At 39.9% G+C, this 21,519-nt stretch overlaps 1 protein-coding gene across 3 annotated transcripts in view; it reads right to left on the bottom strand.

Moving 5' to 3' along the window:
• Nucleotides 1-21,519, bottom strand: part of DAB2 (DAB adaptor protein 2) — a 50,991-nt gene that overhangs the window by 2,637 nt on the left and 26,835 nt on the right. For 2 of the 3 annotated variants that reach the window (XM_038535255.1, XM_038535254.1), the window contains exons 2-14: nt 19,654-19,840; nt 18,524-18,663; nt 17,269-17,367; nt 15,494-15,625; nt 14,883-14,963; nt 14,451-14,477; nt 14,150-14,203; nt 13,677-13,739; nt 8,077-8,730; nt 6,927-7,089; nt 2,259-2,891; nt 1,604-1,713; nt 729-799 (exon numbers count right to left, since the gene is read on the bottom strand). In XM_038535255.1, coding sequence (XP_038391183.1) covers nt 734-799; nt 1,604-1,713; nt 2,259-2,891; nt 6,927-7,089; nt 8,077-8,730; nt 13,677-13,739; nt 14,150-14,203; nt 14,451-14,477; nt 14,883-14,963; nt 15,494-15,625; nt 17,269-17,367; nt 18,524-18,663; nt 19,654-19,744 — 2,313 coding nt within the window. In that variant the 5' untranslated portion in view covers nt 19,745-19,840 and the 3' untranslated portion in view covers nt 729-733. The remainder of the gene's footprint in view (nt 1-728; nt 800-1,603; nt 1,714-2,258; nt 2,892-6,926; nt 7,090-8,076; nt 8,731-13,676; nt 13,740-14,149; nt 14,204-14,450; nt 14,478-14,882; nt 14,964-15,493; nt 15,626-17,268; nt 17,368-18,523; nt 18,664-19,653; nt 19,841-21,519) is intronic. The other variant, XM_038535256.1, reaches the window with a different exon arrangement.

Genomic DNA, 21,519 nt, shown 5'->3' with positions numbered 1-21,519 from the left:
CCACTGACTTCAATCTTCTAAGATCAAATGAAGCTGCTTCCACTCACTGCTGATAAAGAAAAGGTCATGCCAAGCCCTCCCATGGTCTCAGTCTCAGGTAACAGTTACACCTAATAACTCACCTAGGATAAAGTATACTAGTGAAAGCCACCTGCAGACTCATCTGGTCATATGCTGCTTTTGAAGAAGCTATGGGCAACTGTCACCACTTTCGCATTCAATATCCTCAGACTAGTTTAGACTACTTTTGAGATCACTCAAAGAGAAATAATTTGATTTGGGAGGCAGCATATGTTTAGCGGACCTGTTCTTCAAAAAGTCTTCAGATTTCAAACCTTCTTTAGAAATCAAATAACTACTAGGAAGCTTTGCAGTCACTTCAATATGAAGGTAAAAAAAAAAAAAAAAAAAACCTCAAACAATTAGAAAGCTATTATGTGTTATATGAGTCTTATTGTCATAGAGAAGTGTTATTTTGAAATGTCAAAAACATAGGATATGATAGAAATCCATATCCCATGGGGATATTACTATTTTTGTAGCATGTATAATTCTATTCTTAAATGCTCAGCTTAGTCATTACTGAATTAGTTAAGCATAGATTCCCGTCTATTACTTCTAAGTTACAGAGATTTAACCTTGTATCAATTCTAAAATTAAAATTTCACCCTCACCCCCTGGGCCATGCTGCCTTATCAAACCTAAGCTTAGTAGGATCTTCTACTTACAGAAGTCAGGCAAAAGGATTTCCAAAAGGATCCCTATATACATCAGAAGATGTGGGTTGAGAAGCTTTTATCTATGAAGATAAAACCATCCAGTCAATAAGTTTAATTACAGTTATGAAGGAAAAAAAAACCTTATAATTAATAATTAAGACTTCTCAAATTCCTTTAAAAATCACTTAAGTCACAGACAAATCAGATATTATATGGGTCTATGATATTATATGATTTCTGTTTTCCTGCTTACAATTTGTGATGCATATTTATTATTTACATCAAAGTCAGGGTTCACATGAATGATGTTTGCCTTCTCCAAATGAAAGGTACCTGTTTTTATGAGCTAAAAGATCATGGGTGGGAAATCGGGAATCTAAATACTTGAAAGACTTTTTAAAAAGATTTTATATATTTATTCATGAGAGACACACAAAGAGAGAGGCAGAAACATAGGCAGAGGAAGAAGCAGCCTCTCTGTGGGGAACCTGATGCGGGACTTGATCCTAGAACCCGGGGATCATGACCTGAGCCAAAGGCAGACACTCAACCACTGGGCCATCCAGGTGCCTCTCCTTGAAAGATTTTTAAATATAGTATTATTTTGGCTCAGTTTTCTCCCAAAATGCTTTTGTGAGCCAGGCAAAGTGAGATACGAATGATATTTTCTATATGAAACTAATTTCTCAAGCTCAAGATGATAGCCCCTGCAAAAAAAGTCTCTCCTCAGTTTGAGTTGATGTTTTCACTGTGATGGTTCTCAATGATAAACCTAAACATCCTTTAGTACCAAAAACTTATTATACAAACAAGATTAATTCACGACACAGTAGCTCTGTGTGGCATGTACTCTGGAACAACAGCTTCTAGTAGTTGATACTTACAGAGGCTTGTGAGGAACTAAAAGAATCTTTAGAGAAAGGGTTCTCAAATGTGTTGTCAGCAGATTTGGTAACTGGCAGGGAACCTTGTCTGGGAGCTGGCTTTGGTGGTTCTAGAAGGCAAGAAACACCAAGAAGTCAGTAGACAAATTTTTCCCAAATATAGGCAAAAGTCCCCCAGTCAAGCTTATCTCAGAAATTAAGTTCCATACTTTTGGAATTTACATCATGGAACAAAAATCACCACCAAATACTAGGACTCCCTGTGATTGTAGCAGGCAAATTCGTCAGATGAGGCTGTGCACATGGACCTGAAGTGAAAGAGATTCAGAATTCCCTCACTAAGGCCGTGGAGTGTGGCTGAGGCTCTGTTGCACAACCTTCCAGGCGCCACAACCCACTGAATTTCAATAGCTCTTGGCAGCCCTTTTAGGAATTGTCACAAGAGGGCAGCATTGGGCCAGCCCTTAGAAACAGCTAAGGTAATAAGCTCGCTCCATAAGGGAAATGGTCAAGTTGTCTCCATCACCACTGATTACCAAAGAAAGCAAGAGTCAGGCTATTGGCAGGTGGGAGAGAGTTCTTCTAAGGACTCTGTGGGCCCATACAAGAGTGGAAATACTCGTTGGTACAATAGACAGAGAAGTGAGTAGCTCACCATTGATCTTTTTCAACAGCTGATTAGCATCAAAGTCATCATGGTCTGCATTCTCCTGAGGAATGCCAACCTTGCTGTTGAAATAACTGGAGAAGGCACTTGAAGTCCCAGAGGAAGTCTGTTCTCCCTTCCTTGCAGGCACAGCAGGTGGCTGTCGCAGTTGGAAGTCCTTAAACATTTCTTTCACTTCTTTGACTTCTTTATCCCCAAGTGGGTCCAAGGCAGTGAAGGCATCACTGGAGATGTCCTTCGGAGGGCCAGTTCTGGGAGGTGGTTGAGGAGGAGCGACCAGAAGAGAGGAGAGCATAGAAGGGGACTGGGTAGACACAGCAGAAGCTGGAAAAATATTGCTCTGGAAAGGGTTCCCCAAAGGGCTTGTTGAGGACCAAGTATTGGGTGCCATAGATGCTGATGGGCCCCAAACAACAGGGGCTGGAGGGGAAGTTGAGGCTGCAAAGGATGAAGGCTGGTTCCAACCTGGAACAGCTGGGCTTGTGGTAAAAACAACTGGCTGGCCGAATCCTGAAGGCTGACCACTCATCATGGCTCCCGGGACCACTGAAGTGGACTGATTGAAGACTAAAGACGTTGGGTTCCAGGGGCCTGCCTGAGGGGGGCCAACCGGGATACCACCTGAAGGAAGCAGGGGAAAGCAATTTATCAGGACACAAGCTTGAAGAGGATTCTTGAGTTTCAGAAAATATGACTCTCTGAGGGGCATTTACCAGGCATCTACATAGCAAACACCATCCTGAAGCCTTAAGGCTGACATGGAAGAAAAGGTCTCGAGAAACTAAATCATTCTAAAGATAAACTAGCTAATACAGAATAGCTGGTATTCACACGTTGGTTGCATTTGAAGCCCTTTTTTTTTTTCTACCAGAGATTTTTAAACTTTTCTCATTAGAAGGGTACTACACTCCATAAGGACCTAGTCATGGAAAAACGAGTGCTTATCAAACCGCTACATTTCAAACAGCTAGGACAGAGCCTGTCAATAGCATGAACGTGTTTGTTGAGGGAATATATTTAATAAACAAGCCATACTGATTGCGAAGTAGTTAATGAAGATAATCCATTGGGTACTCTGAGTCATTGATTTGATCTTTTCATTTGGCAGCTGGCTCCTGTCTGGAGTCTTATGGAAACCAGCTATCACGCATGTATATTAGGCCTCAGCATGCTTGCATCCTGAAGAAACCATTTCAGTTTCCTTGCTTTTAAATGCTGCCAAGGTTGACACAGCTATATAAAAGGATGATAAAATTTGGTTGATGCCAAGATAGTTTCAGACTTTTATACATATAAATGGAGGAAAGGCTGGTTATCCTGGGAGAGCTGTTTCGAATAAAAGTGCTTCCTGCCATGTGTCACTCACTAAACCTTGCCAGAAGTCAGAACACGATACTTAAGAGAGGAAGGGAGGGAGAGAAGACAACACAAAGCAAAAACAAAACAAAACAAAACAACAACAACAAAAACCAACCCAAAACCCTAAAACCCAAACCCCTCTCCAAAGCCCCCAACCCCCCCAAAAAACCCCAAACCTTCTGAAGTAACTAATTGCCTGTGTCCAAGCATCTAATCTTTTTGCAGGATTGGCTCCATCTCCTGCATCTTTGCCATGTCGATTAAGGATTGAAGAAATCACTAAAAATGTGGGTTTCTCCAACGTTTCCCACCTCTTTTTGAGAAGCTCATTCCTTATATCTTGTTCTAATATGTAGGACGTTTTCTTTTCTGTCTCTTCCCAAGTATATTAATGACCCAGTTAAACTGCCACCACAAACAAAAAACCCCTAAATTCAGCCTCATACCTATTCATGAATGATGCCCTGCTCTCAAAATCTGCTTGCTTTGAGCTTTAGAGTAAGAGCATTCTTTAGTTATGAAAGTTTTCTAACTGAACTAGGAAAAGGCCTCCAAACTTCTAACTTGGGTTAGGAATGTTTTTGTTTCCAGAGTGAGAAATATTTTGAAAGTGATGTTCAGGGGCTGATGTAGCAAGATACTTTATCTTAAATTTTCTTAGTATTGGAAATTGATGTTACTTGACTCCACTGTATGAGCATGAATGCTAGCCATCTGGCCATGATGCATGGTGTGCTCACAAACAGTGGTAGGTTTCAGAAAAGGTCATCTTACTAAATTAACATGATTATTTTTGAGGTTAGGGAGCTGGGTACCAGAAATGAATTATTAAAATTGGGAAGCTCACAGTCTGTGACAACTAAAACTCAGGGATACCAGCTGCAAATCCAGTACCCTGGTCTCCTGTTCTGCCTCCTTGGCATCAATATATAGGACTATTTTTTTAACGGAAATTAATTCAAATAGTAATTTCATAGGTACAGAAATTAGACTTAATTTATACTAAAGGGTATGCACATTGTTTCACAACTAATCAAGGGAGAAGTCCTCTCACATTCCACAACAGTGGCTTCTAAAAGTGGCCTGGGTTTGAGTGAAGCTATTGCTAGGACGTTACAACAAAACTATTTAAATTTTGTTAACCAAAGCCAAAGTCACTCAATAATTTACACCAAACTAGATGTACAGATTGGGTAGAATTTTTATCATTTTTCACGCTGGGTGACTTGCTTTCCCTTAGGAAGATGTATGGCTTTAGTCATAGATGGTACTGGTGGGAGTGGTGGTGGTTAAAGAGAAAAATGTGATATCTGCTGGGAATTCAAGGTTTCTCAGCATATGCTTATGCCAGCCTTCATTCCCATCTGATGGATTCCATGCATTGTGTTTCCAAGATATTTAAGGCCCTGCTGGAGAAAGTGGAGGCAAGAGGTAAGGAAAGGGAAAGAGTGGGTATGAGACGTTAATTTTATTACCTCCTGACGCTAGATTAAAACACGGGGTAGCTATCAAAGCTGAAGCCTCAGCTTTCTACAATGCTGTCTCCCCACCCCCAGTTCTCCAGAAGAGACAGTCCCCCCCCCAGCTGGGTCTAACGGAAGCGAGACCTACAACCTTCCATGGTTTGGCGGAGGATCCCTGCTAGTGGACAGGGGCTATACTGTAGAGCTCAGTTTGAGTCCCATGTCCAAACTTGGAAGAATCATCAGTATTCTGCAGTTGTATACTCCAAGGCCTCAACAGGGGCACCTAGCCAAAAAGCTTCACTTCGTCTGAATAAATTAACAGTTATAGGGTCCAGCTGTATTTTTGAGCTGACTTGTTAAATATTGGCTGTAAAAATTCTTCGGGGCATTGATATTAGACTGTCAAGCTCTGTGATGTGATCTAGTCGCAGGCAGTGCATACAAACTCTCAAGCCTTCTGCAAGGAAAAGCACCAACCAGCTCCACTTGCAGGGGCAGGAAAATGGGGAAGCCTCACAAGAGACGTGAAGCGTTTCGGGACACTCTTGATGGTATAAATGCAAGAACAAGTTGGATTCCCACGCCTGCATTGATTTTGGCCACTCAACAGTTGGGTAACAACCTCCTCCTGCCGCCATGCTCCAGATAAGATTAAACCGATTTAAGATGACAAAGTGAAACTATTTTCCTTTGCCGGAAAGCAGCAAGGGAAACAAAAAAATAGGGTCCTGATGATTGACTCCGCAGGAGACAGAGAAAACCAAGAGCTCTGGTCAAATTTTACAAAGTGAGGGAGAGAGTCCCTCTTCATCCATAGCTCCCCCCCCCCCCCACCCCGCCCAAGACAGAGCGTGTCTGGAGCTTGTAGAAGTGCCAAGAAGCAAAACAACAAAGAGAATCCTCAGCAGGACAGCAAGGACTATTGTCGGGGTTTCTGAAGATTGTACCACGGAGGCAGAAAAGCACTGGAGGCTGTGGGCAAACACCAGCGGGGCCAGTCCTCAGCCAAGTGGCCTTCCCCAGTGTCCTGCTACAGAGTGGCTCAGTGGCTCATGTGAGCTAGACGCATTGATGAATGAGCACCGGCACATCCTAGGCATCTGGTCAAATCCCATCTCTTCCCGTATCTCCCTGTTCTTTTTGACTTCAGGTTTCTAGCATTTGTCTTTTAACTCTAATAAAACACTCAGCCAAAATATTGGCAAGGAGCAGCTAAGGCTTAAGTATTCAGAGACTGATCAGGATATACGCCTGTCTCAAACCCCTTGTATGCCTAGCAACAGAGCTGGGCTGAGAGCCCAAGACTTTGATCATATGACTTACGCTTGCTTGGGACTTAACTTATATCCCTTTCTGGGATAGGACAGGATATCCTGTCCAAGAAGCGTATCAGTTTAATAGGGGATAGATCTTCGATCTAGTAATGGCAACTTACACAGCAGACGTGCATGTCACCAGTTTTTTCCAATACAGATGATAGATGAGGCTCTCAGCTCTGCCTCGGTTCTCCAAGGAAGCTGGTCTGAGCTTCAGAATCCCTTACAGTTGTCTTCTGTAAGCCATTGCCAGTTGGCTCAGGTAAGCGCAATATCAAAAATGGTTTTCTTCCCACATGCCAACTACAGGGGCCAAATTTCAGTTGTGAGTCAAAAGTAACCAAATGAGGGTGAGGGAGGTCTACGAAAGTCAAAGTGGGAGAAAGCCTCCTTGGGATGCTCAGGTCTTGATGTCCCTGGAACCCGTATGGATATGAAGTACCTTCCTCCTGTGCATTGTAATCTTATGAGTGCAAGCAACAGAGGCAAATCTAACTCAATCTCTAAGCACCTACCTAGACCCGCAAGGGGCCCCACTGGGGTGGAAGCACTTGTTTTGAAGAGATCCAGAGGGTTGGTCTGTAGGGTTGCAGATTGTCCTGTAGGTGATGTCTGGCCTGGAGGTTCTGAGACGGGAGGGGTAAAGATGTCTGATGCAAGCAAGTCTTTTGCTGGAGACTGACAGGGCAGAGAGGGAGACCCAAGAGTTACTCAGTAATAGTGAAAGACAGTTTCATTCTGTCTCCTATCCTGTACCTCAAATTTAGGAACCACAAAAAGAAAAACCTTTTCCTCTTACTGGTAAACTACTACAAAAAGCCAAAGCTCCCCTCTCCTTTCCTCCACCCCCAGAAAGACAGATCCCTGCAATGCACAGATACTGGTTCTTGGTAACTGATGTAAAGACGACTCTCAAGGTGAAATCTATTTTACTCATTTACGCCTTTGTATCCGTCTGGTCTCTTTGTCAGATAAAAGCTTGAAGCTGGGAAAGTAAGGACAACTTTAAATAAATAGGTAACCTACATATTTTTTATTCTTCTACTGGGTTTAAATGAGTCTGCCTAAAGATAATACTATAGTCTAATTATTAGGCCAGCCTGCATGAGTTTTTTAAAAATATATTCCCAGAAACCACATTTTAAATTGCTTTTGAATGAACTGGTAATAGTAAATATATAAATGTCTTTTAAAGCAATGGCTTATTCAGTCAACGGTGAATAGAGGAGGCAAACTCAAGAATTTCCCTCCACCGCCTTGGCCCTTAACGCAATATGAGGGGTGTGTGGGGCGTGCGTTAGTGTGGGGAAGGTCCACGAGGCATAACAAAGAATCCCTGCCCTCCCCTTCCAGAACATGACGATCAAACTTACCAGAGTTATAGAAGCATAGCAGCATTAAAAATGGAAAAACTTGTGTTTAGTTAATAATAAGTGACAAGACATGCAAACGGAAAGCAGGGTGTGAAAACACTGCTGAGTGAGAAGCTTAGAAAGGGTGGCAATCAGAGGAAGGTATTCCTGGAGGAAGATGTGCCTTATCCCACCTTCTATGTCACAGCCACACAGGAAACTACAATAGCAGCAGGAAAAAGAGCTTGCATCACACCACCCTTTGGTACCGAACATGCATTCTGCCAATGGATATGTGGAGAAGACAATTCACCTTAGCAGTCCTTCTGCCTCTTCCCGGTTTGGAACTTTGTGGTGGTGGGATAATTGCTATGGAGTCATGTGGTGAGGACTGGACAGAGCTTTCCAAGTCCTGCTTTACGCCATTCAGTACGGACAGTCCTTTGGGAGGGCTTCCCACAAAAGGGTTCGGGGAGGATTTGATATGGAAGCCGTTCTGTTCTCTTTCAGATACCCCATTTTGAGTTCTCACTGTTGGCTGTGTTTGCGTACTTGCAAAGGGCCATGGGCCTGCCTGAGCTTCCTGTTTGCCAGTCCGGTGAGAGATTTGGTCAAACTGCTGACCAAAGTAATCAACATCCCCATTCAGGGGCCCGTTACTCAGTGGAGTAGACAAGCTACTCAAATTCTCTTTCTTCTGATCTGAAGATTTGAGAGAATCAAACGAAGAGGGTGTCGATTGGTCTGGCTGTGCAAAAGGATCGTCACGGAAAGGATCAGGATTAGGGGTGGGAAAGAAGTTGAGATTGGCAGAAAAGGCATTTTCAGGCAAGAAAGATGCCTGAGGCTTTGGTCGAGGAAGAGAGCAGGAGGTAATGCCATTTGTTAAGAATGGATTTTCTCTTAAAGGATTCTGATTGGTGTCGATTTCAGAGTTTAGATCCACTAACAGGATATCTTTGCTTTCCTATCACATTTGGGAAGAAAAAAAAAGAAAAAAGAAAGTGTTAGTCCATGTTGTGACTTCAAATGAGAAAGCTACATAAGATGATCAGGATTATCAAAATTCCCATTAAAGTTTGGTCCTGACAGACCGGTTGACCGTTACCTCCTCCCATCACCTCCCTGAGTATATTTCTTTACTAGCAGCTGAATAGGTGACCCCTGACCCTCCCCGGCCCATTGCCCTTTTATTTAGGTCTCAACTTTGTTGGCCCTTCATTAAGTGAAACTGTACTGTTTGCTTTTGTCATGTGTCTGCTCACCCTGGCCGACTGGCGGCATTCACAATTGTCGCTGTTCCCATTGCTGCTTTTGCAAGACTTAAAGGGGATCAATGGCATGTCACTCTAAGCAATTATCTAAGCATACTGAGCTTAAAAGTAAGAAAAGACCTCAGAAGCCTAACCCAGCCTCCCACCTGATGCACACTGTAGCCTCAGAATCGATGTAACAGCATCTTTTTAAATGAGTGAATTCATTGGCTAATATTTTATAGTTCTGGTTGTAACAAAGTTTAAGGTCAAACATATTTCCCTATAATTGCTCTTTCCACCAAGGGACAAAAACAGATTTTCCCCATAACATCACACGGCCGGTCAGGTATGCCCCTTTAAATAGTTAATGATATTTTTCAAGGTGCTAGTCAAGTTGGATCTCTCATTCCCATCATCCTAGTCTCTTTGGGACACAACCCTTTGTCTGTGTCCTTCGAGAAAGAAGAAAGTGATACTCAAAACACTGATAAATTCTAACATATCACATTAACCTCTTGTATTTGTGCATGTTTTCATAATGCACCTTACAGTTGCCTGTGTTGTGACAGTAATCTCATCCGTTGGGTGGATAAATTCAGCTAATCTTCAATTTAGATTTAATATTTATGTACAATGTAATCTTTAATTCATATATAAGGTGGAGAGGTAGGTTTAGAGTCAATTTAAAAAACATACCAAATACTTAACTCTACAAAGTCTATTCCCTCTCGATCTTAATTACTTCCATTCTCAGTTGTTAGATAAGATATCCCTCTCAATATAAAAACAGAAAATTTGAAAAATATGACATGTCTTTATTCAGGTCAGTGACATAAATAATTTGGGCCTACGCCGGGGCAGGGCTGTCAAACTGACACACCTTCCTTCTGACTGAATTTAATCCATTAACTACTCACCTATGTTAGCCACAGAAGAATATACACAAATTAAAAATGCCTAGCTGAGCTGGAAGTTAAGGTCTAGCATTACTCCGAGAGGCTTACTAAATATTTTTTGAGCACTGGGACAAAAACAACCTCAAGGGAATAGGAAATTTTCAAACTAGTGAGTAGAAAGGAGCCAGAATAGGTCTCCTTGGCTTTAAAAAAACAAAGTATTTGAATGTTTAGGTCCTAAATCAGGCCTAATTGGTATTCTATCTTTAGCTTCCTTTACTGTTAGGTATAAAAGCAATTTTTAAAAGCCAGTTTTTCTCTTTATAACCAGAAGAATTTGTCAGAAGAAAGAGCTTGTAATTAAAAAAAAATTTTTTTTTTGAATCAAAGAAATGGATTGGAAGATCTCTTAATGTAGGGATCTTTAACAATCAAAAGATAGGACAAAATGTATTACAAAAGCTTGTGATTTTAATATTTATTCATTTATGATGAGCCACCTCTGGGTTAGAACAGTTGGGTGTTCACAGCTGGTAGAGTTCTCCTTTTCAAATACTTCAGAAGAAGTTCTTAGGACACCAAACAGGAGCCACAATGTTAGACTTCTGAATAGTCACCCTATAAGTAAAATGTATAAGGCTCTCCTCAGGTTGGGTTTGTTGTTAATCCAGGATTAAGAGTCTAGTTCACAGACTACAATGGAACAATGTAGGACTCCTCATCCACCCCCTAGGTTAGAACTTCATTAAATCTTTGTTGGATTGTCAACATTCCATCCACTTGGCCATCACCTGAGCACCTGAGAGACAAGCACTGATAACATGAACATGAAATGTGACCCCTGCTCTTAAGGAGCTCCAGTAAGAGGAGGAAGTAGGCAACCAGAGAGGTATCTGCATGAAGGTGAGGTCTTACATTCTAAGTTCCACAACCTAGCTTTCTCCAGGTAGCTGATCTCTCCCAACTACTCCAGCGCTGAATCCTGGACTTTCCTGCTCAAAGCTTCCAGTGGCTTCCTTCTATCCCCTATCCTAAAATAAGCCTCATTAGCCAGCCTTTCAAAATCACTTAAAATAGTTGATCTTTAGCCTAACTACTCTCTACTTTCCTACACACTTCAAAGACCCAAGTCAAGTTCAAATTCCTTACAAAGCCTTTCCCATTCACCTTTCTACTTCAGCATCACCTGTGCTCACCCATGGCATCTTATGTACGCATGATACTGTGGTTTGTGCTCTGATCCCATCCCTGTATCAGACTTAACAGCCTTCGGGGTGGGGGGCAGGGGCGAGGAGGGTCATACCTTATGTTCTTCTCATAATAACTGTGCTTTCAAATGGCCATTTTTAAAGTTTGAGAAATGTCTTTTGTTTTTTTTTTCTTTCTTCTTTTTCTTTTGAGTGGCAGTATGGAAGGATATTATTCAATTATTTTCCAATAAAAATTATGTTCTAAGAGATGCCACTTCGTTTGCAACATGAGTTTTATTTGAAACGCATAAAATGCATAAAACTATTCTGTTTAAATGCTGGGGGAGGGGCAGATGGGTCAGGGAACCACTAATAAAGTCCAGGTAATTTAGGTTTCTTCCTTTCTTCATCTCTTCCAGAGCAACCACTTTAAGGTTATGAATATTTTTAAACATTCTAGTTTTATCAAGTAGAAATAAGTCCATTTTGTGGCCTATGAATATGGAGTCAATATGTACAAACGTGGGCAAAATCCAACCAGCACACAATGAGTGCCATTAACATGCTCTCACTTTTCAGATACCATCTACTTTGATGATATTTATTTATTTATTTATTTATTTATTTATTTTTAAAGATTTAATTTATTTATTCATGAGAGACACACACACACAGAGAGGCAGAGACACAGGCAGAGGGAGAAGCAGGCTCCATGCAGGGAGCCTGATGTGGAACTTGATCATGGGTCTCCAGGATTAGGAGCTGGGCTGAAGGCGGCGCTGAGCTGCTGAGCCACCTTGGCTGCCCAATGATGGTATTTATTACTTTAATTTATTATTAGTTTAAAACTTTCTGTAATTTCTATAAACCAAAAATTCTTAGAATGCATTAGGTCTAATATAACTAAGATTAAGGAATACTCATGTTGTTTTTCATTTCCTTTTTCAGAACTTACTACAAGTCTACAGAAGCAGATGGAATAGTTAGTGCTTTCCTGCCTATCCTACTGGAATTCTACTTTGAGTGTTTTGATCTCTTTTAAGATACATGTTTGAATGTCAGTTATACTTGGAAAGTAGGTCATTTAGATAATCAATTCACTTTGGGAAGGGTGCTACCATAGAGGAGGGGGCAAAGCTGTCTAGGAATCAAAAGGACTTCAGGGCTAGCATGGACATTTCAGGATCATCTAATCTTGTATTTTAAAAGTTTATCCTTAGGATGGTAACAAATGTTATGAAGAATAAAAGGTTCCACATACAAGTGAGTTAGGACTCACCACTGAAAAGAACACTGAACAGGCTTCTTTTCTATTGCAGGCTTTTTTAGAGCCTCTGAAATGCTGTTTTGCATCATGAATCTCATAGAGTTGGGGACAGAGAAGAGAGTATGCAGCCTCTGCTCCTTCCCACCTCATCAGGCCTGAGCATGTTATGTGAAAGTTCATGGGCTGCCAGTCTCTGCAATATTCTGGCAAGTGAGACTTACCCAGTCCTTTATCCTGCTGCTGCTTTAATTCCTATGACCTTCTTGGCCAAGTAGACTTTCTTGATAATTCCCTGATATAAGAGACTCCTAGACAGACATTCTTCTCATAATTCTAGACTGATGCTCTTTTTGTCTGGTTATTGCCTTCTCATCTTTTATGTTCAAGTCCAGAAACTCATTTAGTTCGAGGCATTATATGAACTTCTAAACTAGACAAATATCATGTAATTAACATCAATTAATGGGCTTTGTGATTAGTTTTAAGCAAGCTCTGCCTGCTTGACAGTAAACTCCATGATGTCATTGACATTGTACAGCTCACTTCTTTCTGTGCCTTGTGAATGTCAGGTACTCAAGAAACTGCTAAAAAAAAAATAGTTATAAGAAGTCATTTAAAATTACATGGGTAGTTTAACTTGAGGCCTGTTTTGGAAGGTCTGAGACTTGTGCTTAAGCTCTGAATCAGGATCTCTTTCTTGGCTGAGTGAGTTTTTTTCTGAATCACCATTTCCTTATCCATAAAGGAAAATACTGCTCATTCTCAGAGGGTTGTTACAGATCAATATTTAGAAGACTTGATACACTATAGTGTCCTTCAAAGAATGAGCAACTTTTTAAAACAAGGACAGCCCTTGGTTAAACATAACTGAGCATTTTATTTAAGTCTTACTTCACACCAAGCTTAGGCTGTTAAGTCACACTAGAAAGAATAGAAAAATATTGAAGAGGCCAGGTGGTTTTACAATTAATCATCTAGCAAACACTTCCTTCAAGTGGAACTTATGCCAAGGATTATTATTCAGCTTTTTTTCTGAGTCTAAGTAAGACCAAGAAGGATTTCATTGCCTGTCCTACTGCTCAGATCTAACCTCCAAGCAAAATTAATATATCTGAATTAGTGCAGATAGGTTCCCATGGTAACTTAAGATGCAATTTTGTTCTAGTAGCCAGTAAAATTTTATGTGGAAAAATCAGCAGTTACCTTCCAAGTTTCAACAAGATGCTCAAGATTTCTGGTTAATTGCCAATTTGAATTATAGATGTCATTTTCATTACATTGCAAATTTAAAAACAGGCACTTACTGTTGGACTATTTAGGTCAGGAGGTGTAGACATGTCCCCAAACAAATCCATCTGGTCAACACCCTTAAAAAAGTATTTGGATTAGATTCAGATGTGTCTACAAAATTTTTTACTTTGTATATTGTTGTAATTGTTTCCTAAACTAAAGTTTAGGAAAATCTGTTGTCATAATTTGATTTTCGTTTAACTAACATAGGTTTGATATTAGGCTATTTATGTCTGGAAGTGTAGACATGTCCCCAAACAAATCCATCTAGTCCACACTCTTAAAAAAATTTGTGGATTAGATTCAGATGTGTTTACTAAAAAGATTACTTTTAATCTTTGTTATATTAATGTTTAGGGAAATTGTTCTCGTAACTGGACTTCCATACAGATTCAATGCAGATTTGGTATTAGCAACATCTATAGGAAGTAAACCCATGTTCTGTTAAATAACAATCATAAGAATCATAAAAAAATCACATACATACCAATTTCAGTTTGTTAGCTTGGTCATCAAGGGTCAGTAGGGTCTCACTCCCATTCTGAAAAGATGGCAAATATTTAGGGGTTTAATTGGTGAGTTTTCTTATAGAATTTAATTTCCTAGTGTATTAGCTTGCTAAGAAGTTATGATTCTGGCACTGATAATTCAAATACACATCTTCTATGGCCAGAGGGATCATGGACACATAGTCATAAGCTAGGACGGGAGCATGCCTGGACAGGTAGCAAACAAGGACTTATATACAACACATGTACAATTCACAAGAAGTAAAGATGAAGTTTTACCTCTACTGCTTTGTTGGCTTCTTCCATCTAAAAAGAAAGACACAAATTCAATGATCTTAGTAACTACACTTAAAGGGATATATATAATTTCTAGCCCTATATTCCCCTGCTCTTTTCATATCAATACTAGATTTCAGTTTTTGAATACAGTTTCTGCACTTAAACTTGGTTATCCTGTACTGTCTTTGGAACCAATGTGAAGTTTGTGGGGAGAAAAGACAAGAGTCAGGGACTGAAAATCAGAAATGTCTAACTATAACATCCATCCATGGCTCTACTTGGAACAAGAGACAATACATTTCTAAACTGTCTATTCTTTGGCGAGCCACAAAGAAGTCAACTCTCCAGATAGGCCATATGTTTACATAAAGTTCAAACATGGTCCTGAATATAGTCTTAAGTTTAATAGAGTCACTAGTGGGTAGTACTTGCCTTTTTCTTTTCTTCTTCCTTTTTCTTTACGTTATAGATAACTTGAAAGAGGTCTTTAAGATCGATGACTAATGGCTCAGCCTGAAGCAAGAACATCTTTATGAGTATTTTAATCTTATTATTTTCTTTTTGCCTCCCCCATCAGTTCTGATTAGTACTGTTTTCTTTTTTTCCTTTCTCTTAAAGCCTCTTACTATCCTCCCCTGGTTTATGGGGGATCACCACTACCCCCATCCTCACTGCCAGATACGTAAAGGGCAGCAGAATAAAGAAGTATTTAAACAAAACAAGAAGGACTATAGTAACTTTCCAAGTCCCTTCAGGATTTTGGGGAATAATCCATTATTGTTCTAAAATCAACATTGACCTTATGAGAAAGTCCATTCTAACAATTCTTATCCATATATGACATGGGCCTCAATGACATGGTCCTCAATGACCAATGACAAGGTCTTATCCTAAGGCCAATGAAGATGGTCATCCTCTGAATCACTGCTTAGTCCTCCCATATCCAACTGTCTCTAGCAAGATCTCTAGTTGAAGGACAGACACTCTATGCTCAACTGAGGACAAAGCCCTCCTCCAGAAATTTGTCAAGGTTTGGGGCTTACCTGTTGCCCTGTTTTTATGGCAAAAAACTGATGCTGGCCTTCTCCTCCACACACATAACCAAATGCCCGGTTGTCCGTCACATCACGGGCAATGAAGGAAATCTTATTTACTGGATGTTCATGCTCTATTACCTGAAAAAGAAAGTTAAAAAAAGATTTATTGATACAACTAGAATCTACAATGTAACACAACAAAGCATCAGCTACCCAGGCATTTCTGAAAAGCCAAAATCTTTGAAGGAAGAAATCTTTGCCTCTGGTTTAAGGCCAGAGCTACATTTATCCTTGTTAGTAAGGACTTCAAAAAGAACAAGAATAGAAAACAAAAATGGGAAAAACACTTCTTAGAATATTGATACTTGATTGGCTTCATCCCCAAGATGTGATGCCACACGGCAAGAAAGGATTGAGGATTATGAGACCAAGAATTTCTAAAGCAAAGATGAGATGTTTTACTACTAAACCATTCAAGTGGGTCAACTTTCCCAACTAAAAGACAAACCCAGGTGAACAGCATAACTAAGCTAGAACAGCATTCACAGGGATCCTTTGACAACGGCTCTGAGTGGCCAGAAAAATCATCCTAAGTACCATTGGAACAATTATCCCCAGAATATCCTGGAAGTCATCAAATGCCGGCATCAAGTATTTCCCATGCTCACATCAGTATCGAGGAGTTACATGGTTTGTTGGTTTAGTAGTGCCTTCCCCTCTATCCTCCTGCTTCCTTTTCTCTTAATCCTTTCAAGCACATAGCAGGGCTCAACTCTTCAGGGATATTCGTAGGTGGTCATAATGTGTCTTGGTTTTTGTTTCCAAATGTCTTGTGCCACTGCAAAGTTCATGCTGGGTATTTTAGAAGATTTGGGAAACGAGAATGCTTGAGGGAAACCTGCTTCCACTCTCTGATGGGCTTGGGAAAATCGACTTGAGAGATGAAGGAGAATGGAAACAGCAGTACATGAGGACCAGCAGGGTAAGCGAGCAGGTGTCAGGGTTCCAGTGGATTTTGCATGATAGATAATGGACATCTCTAGGGAAGGATGGATAATAACTGGCGGTCTCCCCACAATACCTTGATACAACAGAGTATTTTATAGCAATGGAAATGAGCTACAAACAACATTTTAAGTAAATGAATCTTATGATGTTATGTTGGGTAGAGAAAATAAAGTCCCAGAGAACCTGAGGTATGATCATCGTTTGATAAGTTCACAAAAAAATAAGCAAAATAAGCATGGCTGTTCCTATGCAGTAGAATAACAGCAACCACACACACACATACACAAAGCAAGGATACATCTGAAGAGAAAGGGGAAAGAGAGAAGAAAGAAAAGGTAAATGTGTTACAGGTAATATTTTAGCTTCAGGTTGGCCTGTAAGTTTGCATGTAGTCAATATATTAAAACGAAAGCCAGGCATAGATCTATGACAGCGTCACAGGCCAGGGCTGAGGGTTAATCTAGTTCTGTGTACCTGGGGTCCAAAAAATACTAAAGTGATATTTACAGCACATCTGTGTTTATAGACTGGAGGTTCACATCCCTTACAGAAAATAAATTTCAAAATAATTATCTTGACTCCCCACTTCCTACCCTATCAGTTTTCTGCCTGTTATTTCTGGAGAAGTAATATATACTCTTATATATATATATATATATATTTTTTTTTTTTTTCCCCTACAGATTTTTGAAAAGGAAAACAGGGAGCTGAGATTTAAGTCACATTGTCAGACTCAGGCAGTCAGAAAGGTGTTAGTGAAAGTGAATTCTTACCCCAGTTTTCTCATCAATTATTTTTATCCCAGAAAGAGAAATGTTGACCCAAATCCTCTGTTTGTGCTGTCCCTGAGACCGACCAGCTGCTGCCATTCCCTGATGGTATTGGGGAAACAAGAAAAATCCAGTTAAAACTACCCTACGATGCTCTTGATGCTAAAACATTTAAAAGACAGCTCTATTTTCAGATTGGTTTACCGTCTACAAAAGAATCAGGCACCTTTCATAATAGATGGGTGGAATGAAAGAGAGGACAATGAGCCAGGACATCCTGTGTTAGTTATGTGACCTTGGACAAGTCATTCTAATTCTCTTGGCCTCAGAATGGTCATTGGTAAAGACAAGAAGACTGGATTAGATCTTCAAAGATGCTCCTTCGAGGTCTGGCCTTATTTAACAATTATTATTTATTTAATTAATTTCACATAGCGACAGTGCTAGAATTTAAAAATTTAAAAACCCAGAAGGGGGCAGCCCGAGTGGCTCAGCTGTTTAGTGCTGTCTACCGCCTAGGGCGTGATCCTGGAGACCCGGGATCAAGTCCCATGTTGGGCTCCCTGCATGGAGCCTGCTTCTCCCTCTGCTTGTGTCTCTGCTTGTGTCTCTGCCTCTCTCTCTCTCTCTCTGTGTCTCATGAATAAACAAATAAAATCTTAAAAAAGAAAAAAAAAAAAAACAAAAAAAAACAACCCACAGGGCTAACGCTAAAGAGCTACAGGCTCCAAATAGAGACCTGAATTTCACCTGAGTACTTCCAGGATCTAAAACTTGATCTACCCAAAGGAAAAGGCATCTACTGTCCTGAAGTATGAGATTAAGTCAGGTCCCTAGAATTCAGACCTATTAGACTGAACCCTGTTTGCATTCACAATAAGCAAGCAAACTTAAGACTCCTCAGAAAATGAGGCACCACTGGATCAATTATGTGATTAGAAATGTTTTCCTGGGATCCCTGGGTGGCGCAGCGGTTTGGCGCCTGCCTTTGGCCCAGGGCGCGATCCTGGAGACCCGGGATCGAGTCCCACATGGGGCTGCCAGTGCATGGAGCCTGCTTCTCCCTCTGCCTGTGTCTCTGCCTCTCTCTCTCTCTCTGTGTGACTATCATAAATAAATAAAAATTTTAAAAAAATTAAAAAAAAAGAAATGTTTTCCTTTCAAATAATTGAGATATAGGTAAACACAAACTTCTAATATAATTCTCTCTGCTGGATATTTGCTTGAGATGGAGACAAAGCATGCTTTCCCTTCTTACCTTTAGCTTCATCATAGAATCTTGGCTCATTTTATCCCCTCTTGCATCGGGCACGTCATCAATGCCAATTAGCTTGGCCTTGTATTTTACACCATCACCTTTGAATCTGGCCAAAAGATACTCATCTGTCTTTTCAGAGCCTGAGGAACAAAAAAAAGAAATATAGGATAAAAGATTTATAAAGGTCTTTAAATATCATCCCCAGGTATGACCAAATATGTTCCAGAGTCTCCAAATCTGAGTAGTAGAAATATTTGTTTTATTACAATTGCTCAAATATACAATACTCTGTCTTTATTCTTACTTCCTTTCAGTAAAATTGTAATCTGTAACACTGGGGTGGAGAGAAAAATGAACTCTTAAAGTACAAAATGGACTGAATTATGGAAAACTTAGGGTACCGTGGGAGGTGAGATCTGGGGATATTCTTCATCATAATTAAAAAAAATATTTTCAAAAGAAAATAAAGAGGATAATGCTTTTTTAATTAAAGAAAAATAAGCTACTGCACTACTTACTAGCATTTCGAACTGTCATTAAGGCAGAAGAAATTATGAATAAATTCCTTTGAAAATCATTAAGATAATTATCTCATCTTTATAACTTTTTTTTTTCTTTTCTTAAAAAGACTGAAGTTGTCTCATTCTGCAGCTAAGGTATAACAGTAAAAGACATGCAAGCCATGGCATACTCTTAAACTATGAATGATTAAGGACTCTGGCACTTTCTAATGGTCCTTTAGGTCAAGAGAACAGGGTCTAAGAAAATAAAGATCTTGGTTTTCGAAAAACAGCTACTTCAGTAAAGCAACCCGTGGTAAGTAGGCTACTGAAAGATAATCATATAATAATTAATAGTTGTGTTTATCAATTAAACAAGCTACTATCAATGCTTCTCAGCAGGATCCAGTTGGTGCAATCACAGGATTCAGAGACATATCTGTCTTACAATATGTAAGTGGAGTAAAATAGTTTCTGCCAAAGTCCAACTTTCCTGTAGAGGAGAATTTGAGAGTTGGCTGTGGTTGAAGTGCAGCAAGGGCCAGCTCTTACTTCATTTACCTCAAACCCCACATTTCTTCAGAGGTAAGCAACACTGGCTCCCCTCAATGGGCTCAGATTTCTTCATACCTTTCTTTTTTTCCTTCTTTGATGGTGCTTTTGGTGCAGCCTGTTGGTCAGGCTGACCATTAGTTGTGCTCGTTTCTACTTCGTTAGACATGGCGAGAAGGCAGACAGCAAACTCCAGCACCAGCAGACACTGAGTGACACCAGGCGATCCCCGAAGTCTCAAATGAGCATAACCTACTACAGACACCTGTGGGCAGAGTGTTAGAGGCATGATGAGATCATAATGGCAAACCCAGACTTTATCCTACTAGGCTTGCAACTAGTGATTTGTGAGTATATTTCTTCAGACTCATTTTGTTCTTTCTCCCTTTAGACCAAACTCAGAAGAGGAGTGGGTAGACTGTTTTTTTTTTTTTGTCTTTTTTTTTTTGTTTTTTTGTTTTTGTACTTTCCAAAATGGGAAGAGGTGTTTACTAGGTTTTTCTTTAAGAATTGATATCTAGTAGCATTTAAGGATTACCTACCTAAGTAGTTTGCATTGGAATTTTGGCATAAAAATCCAGTATTAAAGGTAGGGATCAAAAAATGTCATACATACCCTACGACCCAGCAATTGCACTGTTGGGGATTTACCCCAAAGATACAAATGCAATGAAACGCTGGGACACCTGCACCCCGATGTTTCTAGCAGCAATGGCCACGATAGCCAAACTGTGGAAGGAGCCTCGGTGTCCAACGAAAGATGAATGGATAAAGAAGATGTGGTTTATGTATACAATGGAATATTACTCAGCTATTAGAAATGACAAATACCCACCATTTGCTTCAACGTGGATGGAACTGGAGGGTATTATGCTGAGTGAAGTAAGTCAGTCGGAGAAGGACAAACATTATATGTTCTCATTCATTTGGGGAATATAAATAATAGGGAAAGGGAAAATAAGGGAAGGGAGAAGAAATGTGTGGGAAATATCAGAAAGGGAGACAGAACATAAAGACTGCTAACTCTGGGAAACGAACTAGGGGTGGTGGAAGGGGAGGAGGGCGGGGGGTGGGAGTGAATGGGTGACGGGCACTGGGTGTTATTCTGTATGTTAGTAAATTGAACACCAATAAAAAAAAAAAAAAAAAAAAAAAGAATGTGCCAAATGAAAAAAAAAAAAATGTCATACATGCAAAAATAGGATTTCATAGCAAAATACAAACATATTGGATGTGGAGTCTGAGATGATTGTAATTAGCATCTGAAATTGGACATTATAAATTCCGGTTCTTCAAAACCTCATTTAATTGTAAAGGCAGTGTCAAGAATAGAGGCATACATTTTATCTTATTCTTATTGACAAATACATATATATGTATTTTTACATGTTGTGATTCTGCATATGATTTCCAGGGCTATCTGAGCACTATAACTTTGATGGGATGAGCACTAGGTGTTATACTATATGTTGGCAAAGCAAACTTCAATACAATTAAAAAAATAAAATAAAGGACAACAGTTTTTGACATTAACACACTAGGGGAAGAATGAATTAATGGGATGTCTCTTGTGCAATTCATTGAGTGTAAATACTTTTATGCTATTTTTTACCATTATTATCCTCAAGACAGTTGTGGCGTGTGCTCTCATAAGGCTTCCTTATGTATCATGGCGGGTAAAACAGAAAAACTTCGAGTCATTGTAAGCACACAGAAGTGAACTAATGTTTCAAAAGGTTCTTTCACCTCCAGGAGTCAAAGTTTCTACATAGCTTCTGAGAGAGCTAGAGAAAGGTTAACCTTCTACATGGACTGAGGATCAGAGGAAAGCCGAGCCATGCATAGTTTTGTTAACCTGTTACCACCACCCATAGATTGTTATACTTCTCCCATCCCAAAAAGCTCTCTTAATTCCATTTTTAAAGCACCCATTTATTTGAGCAT

Source organism: Canis lupus, chromosome 4 (assembly GCF_011100685.1).
Source record: "Canis lupus familiaris isolate Mischka breed German Shepherd chromosome 4, alternate assembly UU_Cfam_GSD_1.0, whole genome shotgun sequence".
NCBI lineage: Eukaryota > Metazoa > Chordata > Mammalia > Carnivora > Canidae > Canis > Canis lupus.
Note: the sequence above shows the minus strand (reverse complement) of the source record. Positions and strands in the feature narration are given on the sequence as shown.